General features: G+C 44.1%; 1 protein-coding gene across 5 annotated transcripts in view; it reads left to right on the top strand.

Moving 5' to 3' along the window:
• LOC134642647 (unconventional myosin-VI) overlaps nucleotides 1–24,770 on the top strand; it is a 147,583-nt gene that overhangs the window by 60,919 nt on the left and 61,894 nt on the right. For all 5 annotated transcript variants that reach the window (XM_063494532.1, XM_063494534.1, XM_063494535.1 and 2 more), the window contains exons 13-18: nucleotides 12,048–12,205; nucleotides 12,454–12,545; nucleotides 14,505–14,577; nucleotides 18,721–18,848; nucleotides 20,010–20,105; nucleotides 20,379–20,549. In XM_063494532.1, coding sequence (XP_063350602.1) covers nucleotides 12,048–12,205; nucleotides 12,454–12,545; nucleotides 14,505–14,577; nucleotides 18,721–18,848; nucleotides 20,010–20,105; nucleotides 20,379–20,549 — 718 coding nt within the window. The remainder of the gene's footprint in view (nucleotides 1–12,047; nucleotides 12,206–12,453; nucleotides 12,546–14,504; nucleotides 14,578–18,720; nucleotides 18,849–20,009; nucleotides 20,106–20,378; nucleotides 20,550–24,770) is intronic.

The raw sequence follows: 24,770 nt of genomic DNA on the forward strand, positions 1-24,770 counted from the left end.
TTACCTGTCGCTGTTTATTTACATCCTTTAAAAAAAAAATCCAAACAAACAAAAAGTCTCAAACGCAGACTTTAATTTTGTGAGTTTCTCCCACATAGTGGCTGTAACTATTCAGAGCTCTGAGGGCGTTGTGAAAATGGTGTCGCAGCGTTGCGGTGGCACGGTCGGCTCCGTACTGTTGCTCATTTATATGAAAATTTCACACGTTATTGCTGTAATTTTTGCTGTTGGCAAAAAGCGGATAAAGCGGGTGAACTCCGGCGAGGCAGCCGGCTGGACCGCCGCCAGCTGAATGCATCGCGTCAGCCGGCTATTTGTGCGTGTGGTTCATGAAGAAGGAAGTGCAGACGGCGGCGTGTGTGAGGGCGAGAGACCGTCCGAAAGAGTGGGGGAATAAAGAGAGGAGAGGCGTGCGAGGCACATGGGATTCAGAGAGACTGAATTAAAATCAAATATTTCTCTTTTGGTTTTTTTTTTTTTTTTGTCTAATTTCAGGAGAGACATTTCGGTGAGTTTACATGCGCGCGTGTGTGTGTGTGTGTGTGTGTGTGTGTGCTGCTGCTTCCTATGTGACCTGATTTCTTCAACTTTTCATCATGTTCATGCAGACGCACTCCTCAAAACAAGTTAAAGAAAGAAAACAATCATTAAGATAATGGAACTAACAGCCCGGTCAATCATTTGGATTTCACTAATTTTATTTCTGCAGACTGAAAATGAGCCTTTCATGTTCACCATAATACTCGATTTCTGCACTGTAGACATTTTTCACATATTCCAGCTCAGGCTGAAAACAAGTAAGTGCACTTTCCTGCTCACATTTACTCGAATATTTCCTGAAAAATGCTTCTAACTTCAGCTTTTAATTTTAAAAACTGTTATTTCAGCAAGTGCATAATTGACCCTTTTTCAGTGTTATGGACAAAAGCTGAGATCTCACAGTAAATTAAGTTGTTTTACAGTCATGTTTCTATGGCTTTTTAGCAAAGTGACAAAGATAACCAGATATAGCCGAGTTCTGCCAGAGTTTAAACTCTGATTCTTTGATGCTTCGGCTTCGGCTGCTGCGCCTTAAACAGAGTTCATGGACCTGCGATGGTGTCCAGGTGTTCATCTCTGCAAAGTGGAGGATCGAGGCGATGCAGAGCAGCACACACCGCGGTGACGTGAACCCTCCGCGGGGGGTTTAACTGGTTTAACCTCCCAGGACCTGGCGTCCGCATATGTGGACATGACGTTGTAGGTTGTCTTAAACAAAATACTAAATTTTGCTCAAAGGGCCTGATATCCACTTACGAGGACATTATACTGCCACTGTTCTATTGAAATTTAAAACGAATGTCCTCATATGTAGATCTAATTTTTCTCAGAGAAAAAAAAAAATCTGGTAATTCTTTGGGACCCGATGAATGTAAAAACAATCAGCCCAAATAGCAAAGAGAAATTAAAAATGGGGTAGGGGTGGGCTTGGGGCGTCGGGGGGTTCCCCAGGAGCATCTTCCTTGGAGGGCTCAACCCGGGGTTGCGGTCATGGCCTATTAAGGGCTCTGTTGGTCTTAGGTGACGGTTTCCTCGTGGCTGTGTGCAGCGGGGCTAGGTGAGGGTCTGTGCTGACGGACGTGGGTTACTGACCTGGTAGCCTGGCTGCCCCTGGGTGGGTCTGGGACGGGCGTGGGGTTCTGGGGGGTGCTCCGTCTCTGGGCTAGGGCCCTGGCTGGGCCTTGGGGGCTTGGGTCCTGGTTGGTGTGTTGCCGGGGTTGTGGGCGGGTGGGTGTCTGGGGGCCCAGCCCTGGCGCAGGGTGCCGCCAGTGCATCGAGCCACCTGGGGGGCTCTTCAACTGGTGGGGGAGACTGTTACATCTTGCAGGAGCTTTCCTCTCTTCAGGAACTCTCTCTGCAGGAGGGGGAGATATAGGAGAGGTGGAGGAAGATCTCAGCCTGGGCGTCTATTGTCTTGTGTAGTCTGGAAGATGAGTGGATGATGGGGTGGGTGCAGTTTTCTCTGTGGTGGGGTTGGGTGGGCTGTCCCGGGCTCTGTGGGGCCGGGCGGCGCTGCTGAACTGGGCCCCAGTCCAGATGGGCCTGGGCCCCCTTTCCCTGGCGGGTTGCAGAGTATGGTGGTGCCTACTGGGGTCAGCGGGGGAGCTGGCCCCAGGGAGGGGTCACTTGCCCCTCCCTTCCTTCCCTCCCCATCTCCAGCTGCCTCCCTCTTCCCGCTCCACCACAATCACCCACACATGCAGGGCCTTGGGGTAAAGGTGTGTCACCAGGGTGCAGGGGAGGCATCCCCCCCTCTGTCCCCTTCTGGCTGCCGGTGCCTCAATTTTATCCCACAGCTTAGACATTCACATTACTCACACTCTCATAACACATACATATAGGATCTTGGGGGTGGGCATGCTACACGGAATCCAAAAGACCATCAGGGTGTACACCTCACCCTGGCGTCGTTGCCCACCTCTCAATTTTAAATACATGTAGACATTGAGGGCTATCAGGAGGGGCTATACGCTTACCTGCTGCTCTCTCTCGCAGGTAGCTGCATGCCCTCCTGGGTTTTAAATGCACCTTAGAACACACATGCATCGACACTACATATGAGCGGGCGGAGGGAGGTTTGGAATCTTCACACACCCCCGTTCTCTGCTGCCTGTTGGAGCGGGGGGCTGGGAGGAGGAGTTGGCCGTCCGATTGGGGTCTGGAATGTGGGGCCTCCCTGCTGCTGCCAAGTCGGGGCAGTCTGCTTCTCTCCACCGCAGGGAAAAGGGTAACACTACCTGGGTCTGGGAGCAGTTTCCCCCTCCAGGGGCAAGGGTACCTAGACCTGGGGCTTAGAGTACGCTTGGGGAGTGTGATTGTGTGTACAGTGTCTCCACGTTGGGTGAGTGTGGAGTAATTGCATATGAGAGCATGAGGGTGGGAATGGATGTTTGTATCTGTGTGTGCTTGTTTGTCTGTGTCTGTATGTCAGGTCGGGTATCAGACGCCACCTCTCTGGGGACATCTCAGGCCCTCCAAGGTTTGGAGGCCTATCTCCCCCCACCACTTCCCCTGCCAGTGGCAGACGCCCTCAGACATCGGTGCGTTGGTGGTTCTTTGTGTCCGGGGATGGGCGTCCAGGTACACACCGGCTCACTCCTTGGTGGCTGCTTGTCGGGGCCTGGAGCCTGGGGCTCGCTCGGGCCACTTCGGGGGTGGGGTGCCCTCGGCCTCTCGGCCTGGGGCTCGGTCACTCTGGCACAGCTGGCTGCCGGCGGAGCTCACGGGCACGTCACTGCAACCCCCCCCTGGCTTCTGCTCCGCGGCTGCTGAGTGATCCCTCATCTGGGGCTCTCCTCAGCTCTTTCTGGGACAGTGGCGCGGCTGCCCCTCTGTTGGTCTTCCTTTGTCTCTTGTGATCTGGGAGCCTCTGGATGTCTGGAGTTTTGATCTCCTCCATACCTGCTTCATGCCCTGGAGGACGGGACTGTGGCTCCCCACACCCTCTAGCAGATCATTACATGAAGGAACCTTTTAAAAACAAGCGCGCTCATGCTCACAGGTGTACACACAGGTGATCACACACACAAACTACACCCTTTTTGGCTCCTACCTCAAAGCACACTGTGCGCTGTCAATCTTACGTGCTGCACAATAATGTTTAATATTTAGTATTTACTGTCATATTCCCATATATCATTGTGATGTTGTTTATTATGTTGCTCTTTTTTTTCTTCTGCTTGTTTTCTTTTTTCTTTCTCAACAGGTGATCCAGGTGATTGATATATGTATTTTTTGTCTGCTTATTTTGTTGGTTTTTGTTTTTTGCCCTTTTTCCCCGTCCCTCTTCCCCGCTGTTTTTCTTTCCCTCTTTCTTTCTCCCCTTTCTTTTCCCCAGTCAAGTCTGTCCCGTATTTAACAAGTGAAAATAAAATAAAATAAACAATAAAAGGTGAATCAAATGGACCATTACAGCAAGGCTGGGATGGTGCATTTGGTAAAGTAAATCTGTTGGGCATCTTTCTTTGCCTTTAGACAATAATTCTGATGGCAAAAGAGCCAAATGGGACAGGCAAAAAAAAAGAAAGAAGAGAAATTAAAAATGCTGCCGTGAAAGAGTTCGGGTCTTAGGAGGTTAAAGTTGGAGCACAATAAACAACATCAGATCATCAGAGCGGACAGCTTCCGAGCAAAGAAGCGCTCAATTCTTTCTTATTTCTGAGTTAAGCTAAAGGACAGCAGCAGCACAGACATGACCCTGAGGGAACCACATTAGTGCTTTTTCTTTTTTCCTTCCGCTGACATGTTTCCCACATGTAGACGATGCACTGCAGAGCCTCATGTGTGCTGTGTATACTATCAGTGCGCATCAGCACCTCCTGCTTCGTTTCTGAGGCTCTTGGAGGTTGCTCCAAGTAAAGATGACTCTTCAAGCGCGATGAGAAAAGCCAGAGTTTTAAAGACATCTCCCCTACAAGCACTTTAATCCTCACAGTCCCACGCTGTGATTACAGTGCAGCAGTCTCGTGCAGTGCAGTAATGACATCATCGACAATAACTACAAATTACTGAGAAAACAAATATGATGGGGATTCAAACTGAAGCAAGTAACCGGCTGTTGTCTTCCAGTCTATACCTACAATCCAGCAATCCAGTCAACACAGGAACATTGTGTAAATCGACTTCGTGCCCCTAACATTGAGCAGAATATTTGACTGTGTTGACATTCATTTGTTTCTCCGGGATGAGGTCTTGGATATACTGGGATATCCTGAGTCACTGTGGCATGCATGAATAGACTGAGAGTGTTAAAGTTGTCGTGTCTGCAGGCATACTAGAGTTCGCCTGGTTTCAAAGGCTCGTTCATGATCACCGTTCTCAACCTTTTGAACAGCGCTGAGCAACTAAAGTGACATCAACAGTTTTAAACCCTTCAAAAATCCAGTTCAGTTCTGTTCATAAAATGCAGAATAGCAACAGCAACAACCTCCAGTAATACAAAGAAAAGAGTGTGAAGGAAAAACTCCCTTTTAAGAGGAAGAAACCTCCTGCAGGATCAGGGAGGGACGGCCATCTGCTGCAAGACCCAAAAATCAGCCAGTTGTGAGGTCAGGTTGTCCGTTACATAAACCCTAACAAGGTTGTTTGCTCTCACTGCTGTCGCCTAATGACTTTTAGCATCGTCGCCGAGATCAGACGATGTAGGAGGAGATTGATCGTTGATGTCGTTCACATTTGGACAGACTTTGAGCTCCATCTTGGACTGGTGTTTGTTCTGCTCTGAGCTGGAGCGCCACTCTAACCAGAACCTGCAGCAGGTGGAAACCTTTGTCCTTACTCTGAGCGTGCTGAGGCTCCAGAGCAGATCAGACACTACACTCTGCAGTCCAAGGTTGTATTTAGAGTTTACTCAGAGTTCACATCGGAGGGGGAATTGATTATTGCATCACAAAGTGAATTATAATGTCGTCTATTCATTTAAAAAGCACCTTCTTTCTTGCACGCCCCACGCCCTCACTGCTTCCGTAAATACAAACCATGTTCTTTGCAGAAATAACAGATTAACATGGTCATGGAGTTTTTAGTCCTTTAACATCTGCAATTGAACAGCTTTTCACCTGCTGCTGATCTCACATTCATAAACACAAAGACACACAAACTACTTAGAAACTTTCTGAAAGGCGTCTCGTTGCTCAGTCAAACAGTCAATGTCAGGTCACCATGACTCTGGCTGAAAGAATATAATTGCATGAAGATGCAGTTCAGAACGATTCAAACAAATGGCACGCTGGATGCATAATGAACTCGCAGAGGCTCTCTGACACGAGTCGCCTAATTACAAGTCAACAAACTGACTCATCGCGCCACCAGCGCTGTCGGGAACCTTTGATGCTTTTAAGGCTGAATGAGACTCGCTCTGTTTCGGCCGTGAAGAAGTCAGAAGACGTTTCAGTCTCGTTAAAGGCGTAATTTATATTCCTCTGTGGCAGCCAAATGCGTACAAGGTTGCACAGTTTGTACTCAGGCACTCGGTAACAGCAGACTTGCGTGCACTTGTGCTGTTGTTTCGTGGCTGCGTCCCTGGAGTGAATGTTTAATGGCAGCTTAGACTCGTGGAGAGTCTGTGGTCTGCTTGGAATTGCTGCAGCAGTTATAAATAAAGAGCATTCTGATCAATTTAATGCTGATGTATGGCAGATAAAACCATGCAGTGTGTCGTCTCAATCGGCATATGACGGCCATCGAAACGTCCAGCCACATTCACTGGCAATGAACACGAGAGCGCAATCATCGGCCAACTTGTTGCAGCGGTGCGTGAGCTGGTGGTTTTCATGGAGCTGGTTTGCTTTTATTAACCAGAAACTCAGTGATGCACTGCTTTTCCTTTCTAATCCGGTTGCTGCTCGTTGCCCTTCTGTAGTGCAATACTTAAACTGATTACATAGTCTTAAATTTTTCATATTTACTCACATGCTTAATGTGCAGCGTGTCCTTCTATAATAATGGGTGACAGTAACCTCACCATTGGCGATTCTGAGAATTTCCATCGATAAAAAGGGGTTTTCATGAATAACACTGGCACTATGAAAAGATCCTTTTTTCTGTGTGAACAGTTGTTTTTCTTTGCAGACCGTTCTCAGTCTTCTCATGTTTGTTTGAATAAAGAAGCCTGATAATTGTGGGAGCTTTATATGTCGAGGCTCATCTCTCCAAAACATTTCTAAAGCAGTTCAGTCAGAACCATGTCAGTCGAGAGAAGATTTCTACCTGTAGTAATTCTGTCTTTTCAATTTCAATTCAATTCAGTTTTATTTGTACAGCGCCAAATCAGAACAGCAGTCACCTCAAGCGCTTTGTATTGTAAGGTAGACCCTACAATAATACATACAGAGAAAAACCCAACAATCATATGACCCCCTACGAGCAAGCACTTTGGCGACAGTGGGAAGTAAAAACTCCCTTTTAACAGGAAGAAACATCCGGCAGAACCAGGGTCAGGGAGGGGGCGGGGCCATCTGCCGCGACCGTTTGGGGTGAGAGAAGGAAGACCGGATAAAAGACATGCTGTGCAAAAGAGCCGGAGATTAATAACAAGTATGCTAACAGTACAAAGCGGAGTACAGGTCAGTGACGACCACCATGGGTGGAGGCAGGTTGCAAAGTGGCTTCCAGAAGTGAGGGTACCAGCTGATGCATGATGAAATGTTTGTTGCTGTTTAACTAAAGCTGTAGTGCTTTGGTTTGTTCTCATCGCTTGCATAATAATTCAGTTGAATTGAATTCAATTTCATTTCTACGGCACCAAATCACAAGGCGCTTTATATTGTACGGTAGACCCTACAATAATACATACATAGGTTATAGAACATTTTGTGAAACAGAAAGCGATATTTCTCTGTGAATAACCTCTGAAAACACTCCCTGCCATGTGCCAAAGAGCAGACTGACACAATCAGAAGGTGGGAATGGGCAGAAAAAAACAGCATTTGGTAGTTGTTGGGAACTATTCTCGCTGAAGATCACCTTCCACCTCAGACTGCTCACCAGGACATCAGTGTGGATCGCTGGGGCAGATAGTGATGTTCTAGCATTCAGACTTTAGGACAGCTGTAGTCTTCCTTTGTTTGTACGGTATTGTCGAATCTCGCCACGCATGTTTTAGGACAGCAACGCCTGATATTGGCGATGGCGTTGGTGTCATCCATCTTCAGTTTTTCTTGTTGTAGGGAGAACAGCACATGGATGGATAAATGGACGAGACCCTGAACAGGTTGCCAGTCCATTGCAGTTCTATAAAAGATTGTTTGTTTGTTTTTTATATAGTAATGACTAATTGATTATTTGTGAGCAAAATGGAGTATTTCACAGCTAACGAGTTAAATTACAACAGGAGTTGGTAGAGAGCAAAAACGGAGAAGAAAAACTGGGTAGATCTTGGCATTGAAATCAAAGATCATGTTGCTCCATAACTGAATGTAAATATTGTGTTAACAACTTGGTTTTCATAGCCCGGAATAGCCCAAGCATAAACCTGCTGAAGTGATGGCACAGTGGGAATGTGAATCTTGTGTCAGATCAGAAACCACTTAATTTTGTCACTCTGGAGTGCTGCAGTTCTACGGGGTCCATTTTCTTTTTAATTTGGTGGAAATAATGAGTGAGGTAAAATGGAAAAAAAAAACCAGTTACTTTAAAATGAAGAGGAATCAAGTGTTTTTATGTGACAAAGTAAAAGTGGAGAGACAATTGAGTCGGGGGGCGTGAAAGAGACAGACAATGGACTGAGCATCAGATAAAATAAGCGGTGGTAAAAGAGCGACGGGCGGCAGAAAGAACTGAAACCCAGGCGGGCAGAGTCGTACGACACCTGAAGCTTTACAGGGAACCTTTAATGTGAGTGTAATTTCAAACAGAGCGAGTGATTGGAGGGGTAATGAGTGGGAGGGCAAAGAGAAAATGGAAGATGCCAATCTGAGCGCTCGTGCCGGCTGAGGTCAACAGTTAATGGCTGTTGGAGATTGTTCAGTGACCTCACAGAAGATCCTGCACATGTAAATGTCTCCCAGTACCTTTCCTCGTCATTTCTAAGAAAAATTGTGGATCATTCTCTAACAGAAAGTTCTGTTCGTACTATTCCCAGATGTCATCATGTACCTCGTAGGGCCTTTGTGGTTGTTTCCTCTGCTAGTATATCATTTTTTTGTTGTTGTTGCTAAAGCCAAACTTAAACTAAAGCTTCAATCTTACAGTCTTACATCTTAAAACTGTACTTGTGTAAATTGTGCCCTAACCTAAGGCTGTTTTTACCCATGTGTTGTGTCTGTTAATTAAAACTTATTTTCAGACAAGAAAAACTGTTTATCCACTCGACCAAAGTGGATTTCTTACAAGCAAAATATGCAATCTTTCCCTCCATCCATCGCACCTGTATGATGAATGCGAATGACACTCGTGTATGTACTCGACAGCTGTGAGAGCTCCGTCTGCACATAAGTATATAAATGCAAACAAGCTAGCCACCTGCTGCAATGGGCATTCGGTGCAGTGTTGTAAATCATGCTAAGAAGGAGTCTTTTTCTTCGGGTATCATAAAAGTTGTGGTTATGACTGTCAGAAAAGTTCTGATTTGTATGTCAGTGCGCCTGAGGGGCAGTAAAACAGAGGAAAAACTGGGTTTTCCAGTTTAGCCGGTGAATGCTCGGTGTGAATGTGTCTACATGAGTGGTGGTGTAGTGCCCTCTCTTTCATATGTGAGTGCTGCTTTTTTGGCTCAGAAGTCTGATTTAAAAGCAATCTTCTTGCCCGTGTGGTGTCTTTGAGGACGGGGCCGAGGAGCAGCTGCAGGCCAGCAGGCGTCTTCAGAGCGCACAGTTTCTACACAAGGCGACATCAGTAATTACACCAAGAGAGAAGAGGAAGAAACACATTCTCAGCACCGAGGCTCACAGGGAATACATATTAGGCTGCTTGTACGATTAGTGTTCTGACATTATGCTGCCCTGACATTTAGACCTCTTGGTTTTTAAATGAGCAGGGCTCTCTGCAGTAGTAGAACCTCTGGCTGCGGTGCCCCGGCGCCATGAATTTAACATGGGGAGGTAGTGGAGAGAGGGCAAGGGTGAAGGAGAGGAGCTCCAGGACAGGTTATAGGCGATGAGTCCGATTTTAAGGTCCCCTCTGTGGCTGTAACTTTGGCTAAGTGTTAAAACACTTTGCGTTACATTCTGAAGTGCAACTCTGGTTATATTTACATTTAATTTTGAACCTCACTTGTTAAAAGCGTTAACTCTGTGAAGGCTAAGCTGTCACATATAATGGAAAGCATATCATTTTTATCTTTCCGATGCTTAATTTTGAGAGTTGATTGCAGTCACAGGAGCTTCTGGGTTTTTAAAATCTTGTATCTGCAGCACAGAGCCAGCTTAGGTTGTTCTGAAAATGGTGAGAAAAGTGAAAAAGGAATTAGAATAATCCTATTTCTATACATGCAATACATAAGTAAAAAATAAAAATAAATGTAAAAAATACACAAGTACATAAGTAAAAAAAAAGAAAAAGCAAACCAGAGATTTAATGTGATTATCTAAAGTGAAAGCTAAGTCACTTTCCCGATAGACGTTTTAGTAAATATAGCAAGGGGCACAAACAAGGACTGTTTTCTCTTCATTAAATTGGAAAAAGTTATCAGCAAACTAACTGTTAATAGAGTTTAAGGACCTGTGCAAACCCTGTAGCTTGGAAACAAAGAGCTAGAGATATATAACTGAATGTTGTCTGCATAGCGGTGAACAAAAATGTCCTTAGAAGTGCTCAAAATGTGGTGAAGAGGGAGCAGATATAACAGAAACAATAAAGGCCCCAGAATGGATCCGTGTTTACTTTCACTTCCACTCCCTGGTAAACTGTGTGGTTAGGGTTAAGAAAGCGGTCACAGTTTGGGTTAAAATACACTGCTTCACAACACCGAGGTTAAAAAACGCAGAGTTCGTAATGTTTGTCTTGTTTTATTAATTTGACGCCTCCAAAGGACGCCTGAGATGTGCCTTCAAAACAAAAAACATCTGTTTTTTACTCAAAGTGCAGTAAAGAGGGAAAAGCTTTAAAATAAGGACGTCTTCTGTACCATTAAATTATAAGAAACTTAGCAGGTAGGTTGGTGGTTTGAAGCATCTTGGGTAACCGTCTATAGCTGATCGTTCTCTGTGGGGGCGGTCGGACCATCTGCTGCAGGACTCCTTGTTCTAACTGAGATGGTAATGACTGAGCAAACGGCTCCTCTCAATGGGCTGCACCACTTTTAAAATGACTCCAGAGAGAAGCTGCAGCTCCTGTTTATATAGACGGTAGCGCCTACCACTCTCTTAAAGCAGTAATTTATTGTTGTTATTATTAATAATAAAGTTTTAATGAATTATAAGTGTGAGAACGTAGCTGAAGGTGATCTCAATTGGTGAAAATAACTGCTTTAATCGGTAAGAGAAATCTATATGAGCAAAGATGCATGTTTATGCACATGCTGGAGAATAAATTCATGATGCCTAAAATCTAAATGTGTAGCCCTTCACTGTATGTTTTTATGTATGCAAATAGACTGGAAATTGCAGCTTTATTAGGTCTGCCCTTGGCTCAGGAGGTCGTCCTGCAGCATAATATATTAGAAAAATACCAACCGAGCCACCTGCAGGGATCACAACTCCCCTGATATCATGTGTGGCTTATAAAGGTATGTGCAGAGGAGATAATTTGTCGTCGAGGGAGGGAGGAGGACTTTGGGAGTCGTTATTGGGAGCTTTGGTCGTCTGAGTGCCACTCGTGTGGAGTTATTTCCCAGCGTGTCCTTGAGTGCACTGCAGTCGTGCTGAAGTAAAGTCCAGAAGTAAAGCCGGCTCACAAACTCGGCCCCAGCAGCAGATTAATGCGGTGTATTTTGTCCAGCCTCTGCCGTCAGGTCACTCCTTTTGTCTGCACTCAGTCTGAAGCAATTACAATGTACCTCCACAGAGCTCGCTGCCAGTTATGGTTTCTGTCGCCGTTTTATGGCCACTGCCTCCCACCCAATCCCTCTTTCTTTGCAGCTGTCAATAACACAATTACCTGCTTGGAAGGTCCAGCTAGCCTGGTTCATTTAAACCCAGCATTTATCTGCAGGTGTGTAAGCAGACTTTACGCTTTATCTAGACGTGGCAGATTTGTTGTTTTGGGCTGTAAGCTCAGTGTTTTTAAATCCTGGAATTGCACGCCTGGAGCAGAAAACCAGTAAAAGCGGAGTTAAAGCCAGCAGCGCTGGGTATTGAGCATTTATAGCTGCCTGAGCATTATATGATGACCTGGGAGAGAGAAGAGGTTGCTGTGTCCGAGTGTCCCTGCTGGGATCTTTCTGTGGAACAAGAATAACTTTGGAAAAGTGAAAACTAGCCAGCTTTGCAGCATTGGGTTTGCTTTTGAAAGTGGAAGCCTGAGCACATAGTTTAACTTTTACACTTTCTCCCTATTTGACCATCTGTAAGTGAAAATAAAACCTTAAATCTCTGATTTATTTAAACCTGTTATCTTTGTGTCTTTCCCAGAGTGCCGCTCAAAGTCGAGCAGGCCAACAACGCCCGGGACGCTTTGGCAAAGGCCGTGTACAGCCGTCTGTTTGACCACGTGGTGACCAGAGTCAACCAGTGCTTCCCTTTCGACTCCTCCGCCAACTTCATCGGCGTCCTGGACATCGCTGGCTTTGGTCAGTATCACAATAATAACAACAAAACATCAGAATTTCAAGGTTTTTATAGAGAACGTGTTTTTAAAACTAAGAGAAATGTTTCTGTTTGATGGTTTTAAGGGGGGAAAAAAACTGTTGGTTGGTTTGATAACTTGTTTTTTCTAAGGAGACAAAAAATAAGTTTTGAAAGCTCACATCATCTCAGAAATGATCCTGTAATAGTCCACTTTGCTCTGACACACATTGTGTAACGAATATATTTGCAGAGTACTTTGAGCACAACAGCTTCGAGCAATTCTGCATCAACTACTGTAACGAGAAGCTGCAGCAGTTCTTCAACGAGCGGATCCTGAAAGAGGTGAGAGCTGTTTGAAAGTAAAACCCTGCACCATCTCACCTCCGTCAGCGAACACCGTCAAATCAAAGCAGACGTCTGTGGAGGACTCTCCATTTAAACTTTAAGTGTTTTTCTTGTTGCAGCCAATTCTTTTCTGAGACTAGATGTCACATTTTCAAATTGCAGGTTGCAAAGTTTTCATTTTCCAAACGTCTGAACATAAAGTTTAAATTTCTCTGCAAAACATGAATTTTACTATAATAGGTTTTATTTTAATATGAAAGTGTGCTTCAGGTTTATTGCTGTTTATGTCAGAAAACTTTTCCATCCATTTAACTAAGTTCTACCTTTTATTTGCACTTTAAGCAGACACATGCCCAAATACCCTCAACCTGGCTCCATGGCTGAGCCTTTCACACTGTTTACATCAGATCCTCACATGATCTCTGGAGAGACTCCCGTTCTCTGCGTTCTCTGGAGCTTTTCTGAAGAATGTAGCATCCAGCAGGAGTTTACCTCCGATACTTTTGCACTTCTCAGATACTCCAAAGGATCTGTGTGAGTGTGCACAGGCAGAACACATGGACGGACGGACTTTTACCTGCGCTGTTCTCTCAGCGTAGAGATGTTAACACCTTAAATGTGAGCTAGACTCGCATTTAAGGTGGAAAAGTATATCTGTTGCTTTTTCTAAGCTTCAGAAATAAAAATCTGTAAAAGTCAGAAACCTTACTAAGATATAAATCTGGCTGATGATCCCTTCAGGATCATCTTCTTGTGCATCGCTGGACCGTTTTCTGTGTCCTTTTATTTCCCTTTGTACCTGTTCCACTGCATGGTGTTCAAGACCTCGTCCACTATGTCAAAATGGCGCTCTTTAGACTCCACAGGAAGTGAAGGACATTTAAGGGAAGACGATCTGCTGAAGAGGACTGGTGGTCCTCGTTTAAGACCATGTTTTGATGGTTTTTCTGGCCCATTATCAGCACGGCCGCTATGACAGATTTGACAGCTCTCCTTGAAAGTTAGGAGAGCCTTAAAGTTGATTTGTCATTTTTGAGTCATCGCCAAAAGTCCTGAACTTTTGTGAACACACTTCGTAGAAGGACCGGCCTTTAGGCTCGTCTCGCCACAGCAGACCAGTGTGTTGTCTGCGCTACTAACAAAGCTCAGAATTGAAAGGTGGGAAGTTTCATGCTGATTTTAGTAAACTTCTTCTTGGAACAGAAGTTGTTTCTTTTCTTTAACTTGACATCCTCTCAAGTTCAGATGTTCATTTGCCACCTCTATCAGCACCCAAACAGTCATTAGCAACAGGTGGCACGGAGACTGACGGTGTTCAAGTCTGTGAAACGCTGCGCTTCTGTTTGGGAAAATAACGACGCTCTCTTTGAAGGTCTTCTTATAATAAAGGAGAAGGAACTCGAGCGCTCAGACCTCCGCCAACACACAGCGTTTGCTGACCTTGGAAAGCCACAGCCTCCTTAATGGGTTTATTGTCGTCGGGAGCTGTTTCCAACAAAAGAAATGCTGTTTAGTTGAAGACCCTGAGGTCCCTCTGTCAGACTGTTGTGTAATCATAGTTCACTCGCAGAATCCAGAGTTTTGGATCAGTGCCGTAATTGAATCATCTGCTCTGTCTGTAAACCGCAGACCTCAGAGAAGGGCCACATTAAACACCGGATTGTGTTTGACTTTCCCTCGATTGTGTTCTAACAGCGGCTGTCTGTTTCTTACCTTTAAAACTCCTCGTTTGCCCAAACATCTGTCTGCAGCATGAAAAGCCCCATTACCTTTAGATGCTCATTTTTGCATGAAAGTGTAATAGCAGAAAGCCTGGCCTAAGCGCCACTTGTTAGAGAGCTTGAATGCCCCCCAGGCAGAACCTCCGAGCCGTCCCCGTCCTCGTTAACGGTATTCACGGGCATGCCGTGAATACCGTTATGATTTCTCATTAGAAATTTCTCTGTTGCATTCCAGGAGCAAGAGCTGTACCAGCGGGAGGGGCTGGGAGTCAACGAGGTTCACTACGTCGACAATCAGGACTGCATAGGTATGAAGACGCCACTCCTCGCTCAGCTCGCGTGATTGTGCATTCAGAGCAGCTGCAGTCACTCCTCTGTGCCGATGAAATTCTCTGCAGAGGGGTTTGATATTTGTTCTCTTTTACAACACTCCTTTTATTAGTGCATAGAGTATAATGTGAACAGGGTGCTAACTTCTCTACTCCAACTGTGCACCTCAGATACTGAACAAAGGTGCAAAAAGCAGTTCAAATTCCTCTTTAAATATCTAGATGGTGCATGAATGTGTGGAGGGGATTTGATCAGCTTCCCCCTGTTTCTGCTCTGGAACAACCAGTGCAAGAGTTAAAGAGCTGATGAGGAAGTAAATCCCTTTGGTTTGATACTAAACCTTCAGCACGCGCAGAGTAATGCATCTTTAAAAATCCCACCTGCGGCTTTCAGACCAAGTTGTAGCATTAATGTGGAGAGTTTGGTGTTTTAGTTCACAAAGAAAGATTTCCTTCTGATCCTCTGATCAGTGCTATATCTTATCTTTTGTGTGGTTTATTATATTAATATTTAGAGCTATATTTTTTTAATATTCTTAAAGAAACACAGACTCATCCAGCTGTTTTCACTTCTCGAGCTGTTACTATAAAATTTCATCTCACACAAATAAAGTGTAATAAACCTGTTAAAATCTCTTCCTGAGAGTAAGTGCTCTGAGACCGAATGCTGGCTGAGTTTTTAACACTTTGTGCAGCACTTTATTGCAAGAAGCAACCTCGAGGCTGAAGTGAATGATTCCCCATTAAAATCTAACGTTGAAATGTCCAACTATAAGGCTGAAATAAGCACGTTTACAGTTTCTGTGGGGGAATCTTTGTGTGCTGCGTCCAATACAGTTTATGAATGCCGCTCGCTAACCTAGTGATAACCTCTCACTCCGCCCTCTGATTTAAATGTGGTCATTTCAGGAGCCAACACATCAATGCCTAAAATCCTTAGAGTTCAGAATCTGCAGTCCAAAATAAATAGCTGACTTCCAGACAGTGTTCATTTCATTGATTTTCATCATAGGTTTCATCAACAGTAATTTCTTTCAGGCAAAAACATAATAGCTAAATAAAATCTAATGCACGAGGACAAAAACCATGACGTACTCAAACTTCTGTCAACGAATAAAAATGAGATGAAAACCTTTCGGGGAGACGAGATCCAATCAGAACTAATTAGGTTCTGATTAATTGAGGGGGGTTAGCTAACTCCCATGCAAAAATAGCACTGCTTCAAAGATGGCTGTGCCCGTCGTTATTATACAGTCTATGGGGATGTGTTGATGTGGACTGGGTACATCAGACTGAAAAAGACAGCTCTAGTTCAAACACTAAGGTGTCGCCTAAAAATGAAATTGTTTATTTGCAGTGTGCCGTATTAAAGGAGAGCTAGGCCTCATGAAATTTTATTGTATGCGAAAGAAAAAGAGCTTCACTTAATTTTAAGTAAAAAAACAAACAAACTTTCTGTTCTACCAGTTTCCAGGTTCCTTGGTTTTGTATTTATATGTCGGCCCTATATGTAAGACTGTCCTGTAAAAGCTGCTCATTATCCACCTCAGTGCTCATCACCCTCAGTTTTAGGAGAGCTGCCTCTCTTCACTTTGACCTCCGAGCCTCGGCGCCGCTTCACAGACCGCAAAGAGGACGAACGACGAAGCCTGTGAACTCCTGTCATGACTGAAATGTGTCTTAATAGTTAGACATAAACATGGAGGGAGACTGATGTGACGGGGCAATCTAAGGGGAAGGAGGTTAATGATGCTTTCTGTGCTTTCAGTATGAGATGTTTAACTACAGCAGAACGAGCTGCAGGGAGGCGGGAGGCTGGCTGTGCTCGCTGGCTCGTAGATTACTGAAACGCGGTTGTTTGTTTGCTGGTTTGGATTCCCGTTGCGTGTTATAAAAGGAGAAGCTCCTCTTTGTTCAGGGGACGTAAAAATCACAGTTGATGTAGCAGAAAATTACATTTGTACAAGCAGCGGCCACGTGACTGTACACAGAACAAGGCGGAGATGGAAACAAACAGGAGGAGGAGGAGTGGGAACTATTAAAAAGTTCTTTAACGTCACAGAAGTTTGTTCGAAGCGTTACTTTCACTTCATTCAGGTTTTATTAACTCGTGCAGCCATGTGACCTTTTGTTCGTTGCTGGTTGTCTCCTGTGATGGAGAGAAGGTGGACGGATTGAGCAATGGAGGGGCAGATGACGGGATGCCTCCCGAGGTTTTTGCTGCTCGAAGCTCTGCTGACCTTCATTTGCTGAATAGTTTGTGAGTAGGAGTCTCCATCAAAGAGCCTCTACTGTGCAGCATGTCAGTTCCTGTCAGGAAACATTACTGAAAAAGACTGCTAAAGCTCACGTAGGTAGGTAATCATATCTTCTAAACAATCCCCCACGTCATCCTCTGAATCAGTCAGTCATCCCACGTAAACTTCCTCCCCTGCGCCTCAGTTTTCTGTCAGTTTGCTGGCTGTTTGTTCAGCGCTGACAGCTTTTCCTTCATAGGCGTGTTGTCGGTCACTGCAGACCTCACCTTCTTCCTTTATTTTCTTCTTTCTGTTAAAATAATCTTTAAAATAACATTTTGAAAGTAGGATCTGTAGCAAATTCAGAACATTTAAAGGGAAGCTGCTTTCTCCAGCTTCTTATTTTTTAGAGGAGCTGTTAAAAGTTAAAAATTAGCTTCCTAAATAGTTGGTTTTTAGGTTCTTGTAGACATTTCAGCTTCTTGAGTAAAGGAATCCATCTGTCTCCATCACTGAACAAAAGTGGTGGCCTATGACGCCACCTGTCAGCCTCCTATAACACAGTCTTGAGAACCCATCACAAGAGATTCAACTATCATCACGTGACCCCAACAGCTCACGTGATGATAGAGAGCCGTAAAAACTCTAAGGACCATCTCCTGACTGCACCTTAGAAGTTACATACCTGAGACCTGCATAAGTCTCTTGGATTAGCGATGGAACATCTTTAAGAACAGCTGCCTTCAGATCAAGCACCTGAGACGACCATGACCAGGATGACTGAGAACCTTCACAGATGTCCTTACAAAGACTGATATTCTTCAGGTGGATTACTTAAGGGGGGGGGGGGCTTCTGTGCCTGACATGACCCCACTCTATGACATCATACAGATACAAGAATAGAAAAGGTTCTCTGAAACTGAGGTTTGGTGATCTCTTTATGTGAAACTTTGCTCATTTTTAACATGAACACCTCTCAGTGGAACCAGAACAAGAAGGAAACGTCCACTTTAAGCTCAGTACACAGAAATAAAACAATACCACAACTCCAGGTTCAGCTGTGTAATATACTGTATAGTAACCGGAAGCTTCTATTTATCCTTATGCTCTCTCTGATTGTTTAAATAACCATTCACGTCTCTCCTGGTGTGATCAGATATGCTCACAACCCAGGATGGTTCAAAAAAAGAATCTGTCTTTGTAAAACTCACAGCTTTGATCTCTCAAAGTCACACAGAGGGCTTCACCAACGACGAGACTTAATCATTTATTTTTATACTTACAACTGTTTTTGACTTAAATATGCAGAGAAACTGTTTTTTACTTAACATTTCCATGTCAGGACCTTGCAGAAATAAAAATGCATCAAACTTTCATCACGTTAGATTTTGATACTTTTGTAGGAGAAAGGAGCAAAAGTTGGTGCACAGCACAAAACAGGAAGTAAGCAGTGAGTCCTCGGGTGTCCCAGTCTCTGTCATCAGGAGCTTGAAGCTCATTACGTCCTTAAATTGAGCCGCGGCTCTTCTCTTTAAAATGGGTCAATGACTTTTAATAGTGAGAAGGATTTGATGTTAAACTAATAAAATAAAAACCACTTTTGCACCATCCGAGAGAACTAAACTGCACTAATGCAATAATAATAATTATGATTTGGTAAATTAGGTCCCCATCACCTCTCAAGTCAGATCAGGTCAAGGAGAAACTGTTACAATCTCCACGCCTCTTCCCATTCGATTAAACTTTAATTTGAATTTGCCTACATCGCACCCTCTGTGATTCAATCGGTCGCGTAGCCTGTCAGCCTCGGGGTGATCCGCCGCAGCTTCATTAAGAGGACACGCAGCGTTTATTTTTCTCATGCTTGTCACGGTTTTCCCCGCAGACCTGGTGGAGGCGAAGGTAGTCGGCATCCTGGACATCCTGGACGAAGAGAACCGTCTACCTCAACCCAGCGACCAGCACTTTACCGACACCGTTCACAACAAACACAAGGACCACTTCCGCCTGACTGTAAGTGACCGCACAAAGGAAGGAAAGTCAGGGAAGCGTGCCACTTTTAATGCGAGGCTTTTATGGGACTCAGGGAATGTTTGATAAACTCAGGAGATTCTCTCTGAATCATTTCAGTTTAATCTTTAGACTCAGAAAAAACTTGTGAGAGGAGCTGATTTATATGCTGACATGTTTGTCTGAGACTCCTTGTTTTACCCCATTCCTCTAAATAATCTGCTGCAAGGCCTATTTAGACCTTATTTTCCCTGTTTTGGCCTCTTGGGCAGCATTCAGGCTGAGAGACTACAGATTATACACAGTGCCTTATTTCCTCCCTCTATCTCTCAGGTAAAGGAAGTTCTAGTTTCATTTTCGGCTTTGTAAATGTACAAGCTGCTAAAAGAACTATTAAAATTAATAGAAATCCCAAGTGGTTCACCTCATTTTGTGTCCCAACAATTAATTCTTTATATGTAAATGTGAAAATGGCTCCAAACTGAGTCCTGAAATTGTTGCTTCTGTCCAAATAGCAGCCAAAAAAACTTTGAGACAAAGACTAGCTGCTCGTTCTCACATTGACATGTTTCAATGAGTAAATATTTAGACTTTCCACCTGGGTCTGAAGACCTGCAGCAGGTGAAAATCTGTTACCTGTGCCTGCACGCAGGTTCAGTGATGCTGCAGAGCAGAACAGCTGATATCACCAACTGCATTTAAAGGTGGTGGCACTACAGCCTGAACACGAGATGATGGACTCACTGCTCTGATATTTATCGCCACTAAAGATTATTAGCCGAGGAGCACTTTATCTGCAGTATTAAACAATAACTTATCAACAAGGAGCTTCACCTTCTACCATGGCTCCTTAATTTTAAAGCTTTTATTGATAATTTGGATAATATTGATGATATTGATAAACACAAAAAATGGGAACTTTTGATATTGACTTGAAGTTTTGAGTTTCAGTGGAGTGACGTGGAGCCTCAGAGTGATGTGATCTCACTGACGGTTAAATTACTGGCATCAAATCTTAATCTTCCCAGCAGTGAGTGATTGGCAGGACTGGGAATTAGTTTTCCATCGTAAATGGGAAGCATGCATGAACTCTGCTGAGTCTGCAGAGTTTTAGTGTGTGTGTGTTTATACCCGTGATCAGGTGCATGTGTGTGTGTCCTGCAGGTACCCAGGAAGTCTAAGCTGACCGTCCACAGGAACGTGAGGGACGATGAAGGATTTATCATCAGGCACTTTGCAGGAGCCGTGTGCTACGAGACGGTGCGTCACCAGAACACACTGCGGCGTCTTCAAAATGAATCATTTCTTTTCTCTGATCACTCGACTGCAGAAAACTAAACTTTTAACATGAAAGCGTGCCATCATTGAGATGAGAGTATTAAAAACATACCGAGCGTAGCTGCAGAGAGATTCAAGTCATAAAATCGTGTAGAGATTTTTCCTTTTGCAGTTAAGCAGGCGTATCAGAAACGGGAACAAAAAGAAGAGACTCGAACCGAGCGCCCCGTTCACGCTGAAATGTTTCCCTTTCAGACCAAGTTTGTGGAGAAGAACAACGACGCCCTGCACATGTCTCTGGAGTGTCTCGTCAGCGAGTCCAAGGATCGCTTCGTCCGCGAGCTGTTCGAGAACTCCAACAACAGCAAAGACGTGAAGCAGAAGGCCGGAAAACTCAGCTTCATCAGCGTCGGCAACAAGTTTAAGGTGAGCAGCAAAAAACGCACCGGGCAGAGGAGAACTTTGGCTTGAGATCAGATGTGTGTGATCTGTGCATGCATGTTTAGATGTTATTAATCAGGAATAAATTTAGGATCAAAGCATAAAAAGTTCCTGCAGTTTTTCCAGGTGTAATATAAATCAGCAGATGCTTAATCCTAAACTCAAACTTTTCAAACCTCTAAAATGCTCCAATCCAAGATGCGATGTGTGATACAAATACTTGTAGATATTTATGACCACCAGGACATGTACTGCTCTGTGGAGATGTAGCTATTAAACAGGCTGAGGCTAATTAAAAGTCTTTGCCACCACTGGCTCGTCTGACTCTGATGAAGACGTCCTGTCTGTCAAAAAAAAAAGAGCTGCTACACCTCATTAATGGCTTGAATTAAAGATGTGCTCCAGACTTCATCCCCTCAGATCACGGCTCATTGTCCAGTCTGCTCAGGCGCCGCTTTGGGCCCCGGCCAGTTCATACTCACACTTCTTTACTAAATGCGTCTGCATGTTTAGTTTAGGATGATCTCATACAAGCAATGTTGCAAACTTGTTATGTAGCTATCAAAAATGCAGGCCTCTGTCAGCTTACACAAAACACCCTGAGGCTAAAAGGAGCTCCTAACTGGTTGAGCTGGGAAAACTCGGGCCTAATTTGAAGACTTTTCAGATTTTGGTGTGAGAGTACAGATCGCTCGAATAAGCCCTTTAGGGCTGACAGAATACCCTCAGTGTGTTCTCTCCAGCATCTCCTGGGCCTGCCCCGTGGACTTCTTCCAGGTGGACATGCCCGAAGCACCTCACCTCACCTAGGAGGTGTTTCTGGTCAGATGCCCAAACCATGTGAAATCACTCTTTTCATCTCGGCTGAGCTCCTCGCCCTCCATTTTCATCCTACAATCTGCTCCCCTTATTCTTTACTCCTCAACCTTAAGTGGGCACAGCGTGAGCTTCAGAGTTTGAGCTGCAAATTCACAAATATATACAGATATACACAAATCCAGAGGCCAGCAGGCTCATTCAAGGGTTCTCACTCATCCTTAAAAAGTCTTAAAATGTCATTTTAAAATTTAAGGTAATTAAATGCTTTAAAATCATCGTGATGATTACTGTGAATCATGCAAAGCTACTCTACTCTAGTCCATTAAGCAGAATAGTTCCTAAATGTTTAGTCTGCCTCATTATATACATGTCTGACTGATTGTTCCACAGAGTCAATAATAAAGCCGACAGCGCTCAGGCTCACCTGCGAGGTCCCGTAGGTACAAAGAGTCAAACTAAATGTATGAAATCTTCATCAAGAACATAATTTTTCACCTAAAAACAGTCAGATGAGCGTCTCTCTTTCACCCTGAGCACAGAGTTAGCAACGTCTTTGCTGTCAGCTGGAGTTATAAACGGAGGATTTTTATTCTCCTCCATCGTGACTCATCCAGCTCAGCCTCTCACCTTGATGTGCGCTCTAATGTGTCACCTAACCAAAGGCAAGGTGAGCCAAAAACCACAGCGCCTGGCTCCACTCAATCATCCCTCCTAAAATATATAAATATATATATTTAATGGAGAAAAAAATAATAACCTGAGGTAGTGATGGCCAGGTGTATTTAACAGGGTCAAAGCCAGAGAGCAGCGAGGTGTCCAGTACAAACAGTTAAAGGATTTGTTTCTTTTCTTTTTTTTAATTAAAGACGCGGGAACGCAATAAATTAATTTTCATGTGTACAGTGATATGATTTATATCAACAGGTCCTCCAACATTCATAACAGTCCTATGTTGCAAAAGTCTGAAACAACAACAAGAGGGAAAAAGTGTTTACTGGAGGCCATTTATAACCTAGCCCTGCATTTTTTCCAGGCTTAAAATTAATTGGACAATTGACTGATAAGAGTTTCATTTCCACGAGGGGCCTCGTTTCTTTCCATTTCCTGACAAATTAAGGAAAAAGAAGGTCTGGAGTCATTTGCACTGTTTAATTTACATTTGGCAGCTTTCAGAATAGCCTGATAATGAAATGCAATAGTTCAGCCTCGAAGTAATAAATGCATAAAATAGTTTTTCAGCATTAGCTGAATAAGGTGTTCTTAGTTATTTAATTTGTAAGCTAATGGACATGTCCTTGTCAGAAATCACACCCGGTGTTGCTGGAGGTCAGCGTAATGCCATTTTTAGGGCCAAGCAGAATAAACATCATTTGTTTTCTGAATTTAGAAGTAGAAAATTACAGCGGATTGAGGCCTTTATGTCTGTAGTTTAATTCAATGATTTGTGTCATCCTTCTTCACAGATTTGTAAAACTGGGTGTCATCTGCATAGCAAAGAATGTATGTATAATGAGAAAAGTATTGGGCCTAGTTGAGAGCCCTGTGGAACTCTAAGACTAACTTCTAACAGCTTCTAGTTTCTGTAATAAAATGTTATGATCAGTGAATTTTAGTGCTCTAGCTTTGAAGAGCACAGGGACGAGTTCACTGTGGCCGGTTTTCTTGTTGTTTAATGACAAACCAATAAGACGGGAGGTGTGGAGTCAGCTCGATACTTTGGATTTGAGCATCAGCTGTTTGTCTAAATTCTTAATAAGTTATCCAAAAGTGGTGCCGATTCAAGTGATGAAGGATTATTATGAAGTACAGTCGGTACCAAAGAATCTGCCGGCCATTACAATGAGCCTTGTATAGAGGAGTAAGGAGTCTTGCATGAGACTGATCTTAAGTTTGATTTCCACTTCCTGTTTGTTTAAGTTTATAAAACAATCATAGTTTGGGATGAAGTAGACCCTTTTTTACAATATTAATGCTTTACCCCATGGAGACGACGTTTGAAGACCTTCCCCTGACCTTTAATGCCAAGTTTTAACACCTCAGTGTAGATGAACATAGACGTAGTTTGACAACCATTAGAACAGTTTCCAGGTTTTTCCAAGGGTAGCTGCATGAACAGAGACCAAATCACTGATTTCTGCTGCACATCCAGTCATTATGTTTTATAAGTAGGCATAAAATATGTCAGAAAACAGCTTCAGGTGTTATTCCTGGTAGACTCTGTCACAGTTAACTGAAGGCATATCTTCTTATTTGTAGTCATCCTCACAGTAAGTGTTTTTAATCATAGTCTGCTGACTGAATTGGGCCAGTACTCTTCAGGATTGGTCCACTGGTTTTCTGTCCAGCTGAGTACTTTTTAGGAAAAGTGGCTCTCCATAACGAGGCTGTGTGAAAAGTTCCCACAATAATGAGTCACAGAACAGCAGCGAATTTAAAAGCATGTGAGGATAAATATACACTTCAAATTTAGATGTGATAAGGTATTTACATGAAGCAGACATTTTTCTAATGTAGCGCCATTTATATCAAACTCGTTGGTGCACATGGATTATATTCTCAGCCAGGTGAGGTCAGCTGACCAGCTGAAACTGTCCGATGAAGGTCAGTGTTTCCTGTGGGTTTATTGCTTTTGGATTTGGGGATGTGCCTCAGGCTGCACTGTTTCTGTGACGCACGAGGAGAATGTTTGAAAACCGTGAATGTCCAGCGTGGAAGATCAACTAAACTGATGCTTTCAGGAAAACAAAGAACAAGTCATGTTTGTCTGCCGCTGCACCAGCGAAAACATCCCGCGGTCGTTCGAGAGGGTTTAACTCGACTCCGTGCAGACTGGATTTAGTCGTTATTACGTGTGTTAGTGTGTTCTGTGTTTTCCTCATCCCGGCGCTTCTCCTCCTCCTCCCCTTCCTGAGCCCCCTCTCTCTATTCGAGCTATGATTACGGTTCAAAAGGTGTACCGGAGGACCCAGACGGCAGGCGAGCCGTGGGCGCAGAGGCGAGCGGGGTGGGGAAAATGAGCAGTGATAAATCCGAGACGGTGGAGGTGATGGAGACGCTGCTTCCTGGAGCTGCAGCGATGAGGGGAGATTGTGATCCGTGCAGGTTTTCATTATAACCAGACACCGTGGCTTTGCCCCACTTCAGTGACCAAATACATCATAACAAAGGTGTCCTGCTCCAAAGGCTCATCCAGACATGGCTGATAATTCACCTGCCTGCCTCCGAATCATCTGCATGCTCCTCTGTTATGAATTACAAAGTCATCGTGCAGCAGCAGACCTGACCGGGTCAGATTTACGCACCGACTGCATTAGCGGCTGTTTGTCGCCTCGCATGAGCATGACTGAGAGAGCAGATGTAAATAACATCATAAACGCTTTACAGACA

This window comes from Pelmatolapia mariae, linkage group LG15, assembly GCF_036321145.2.
Source record: "Pelmatolapia mariae isolate MD_Pm_ZW linkage group LG15, Pm_UMD_F_2, whole genome shotgun sequence".
Classification (NCBI taxonomy): Eukaryota; Metazoa; Chordata; class Actinopteri; order Cichliformes; family Cichlidae; genus Pelmatolapia; species Pelmatolapia mariae.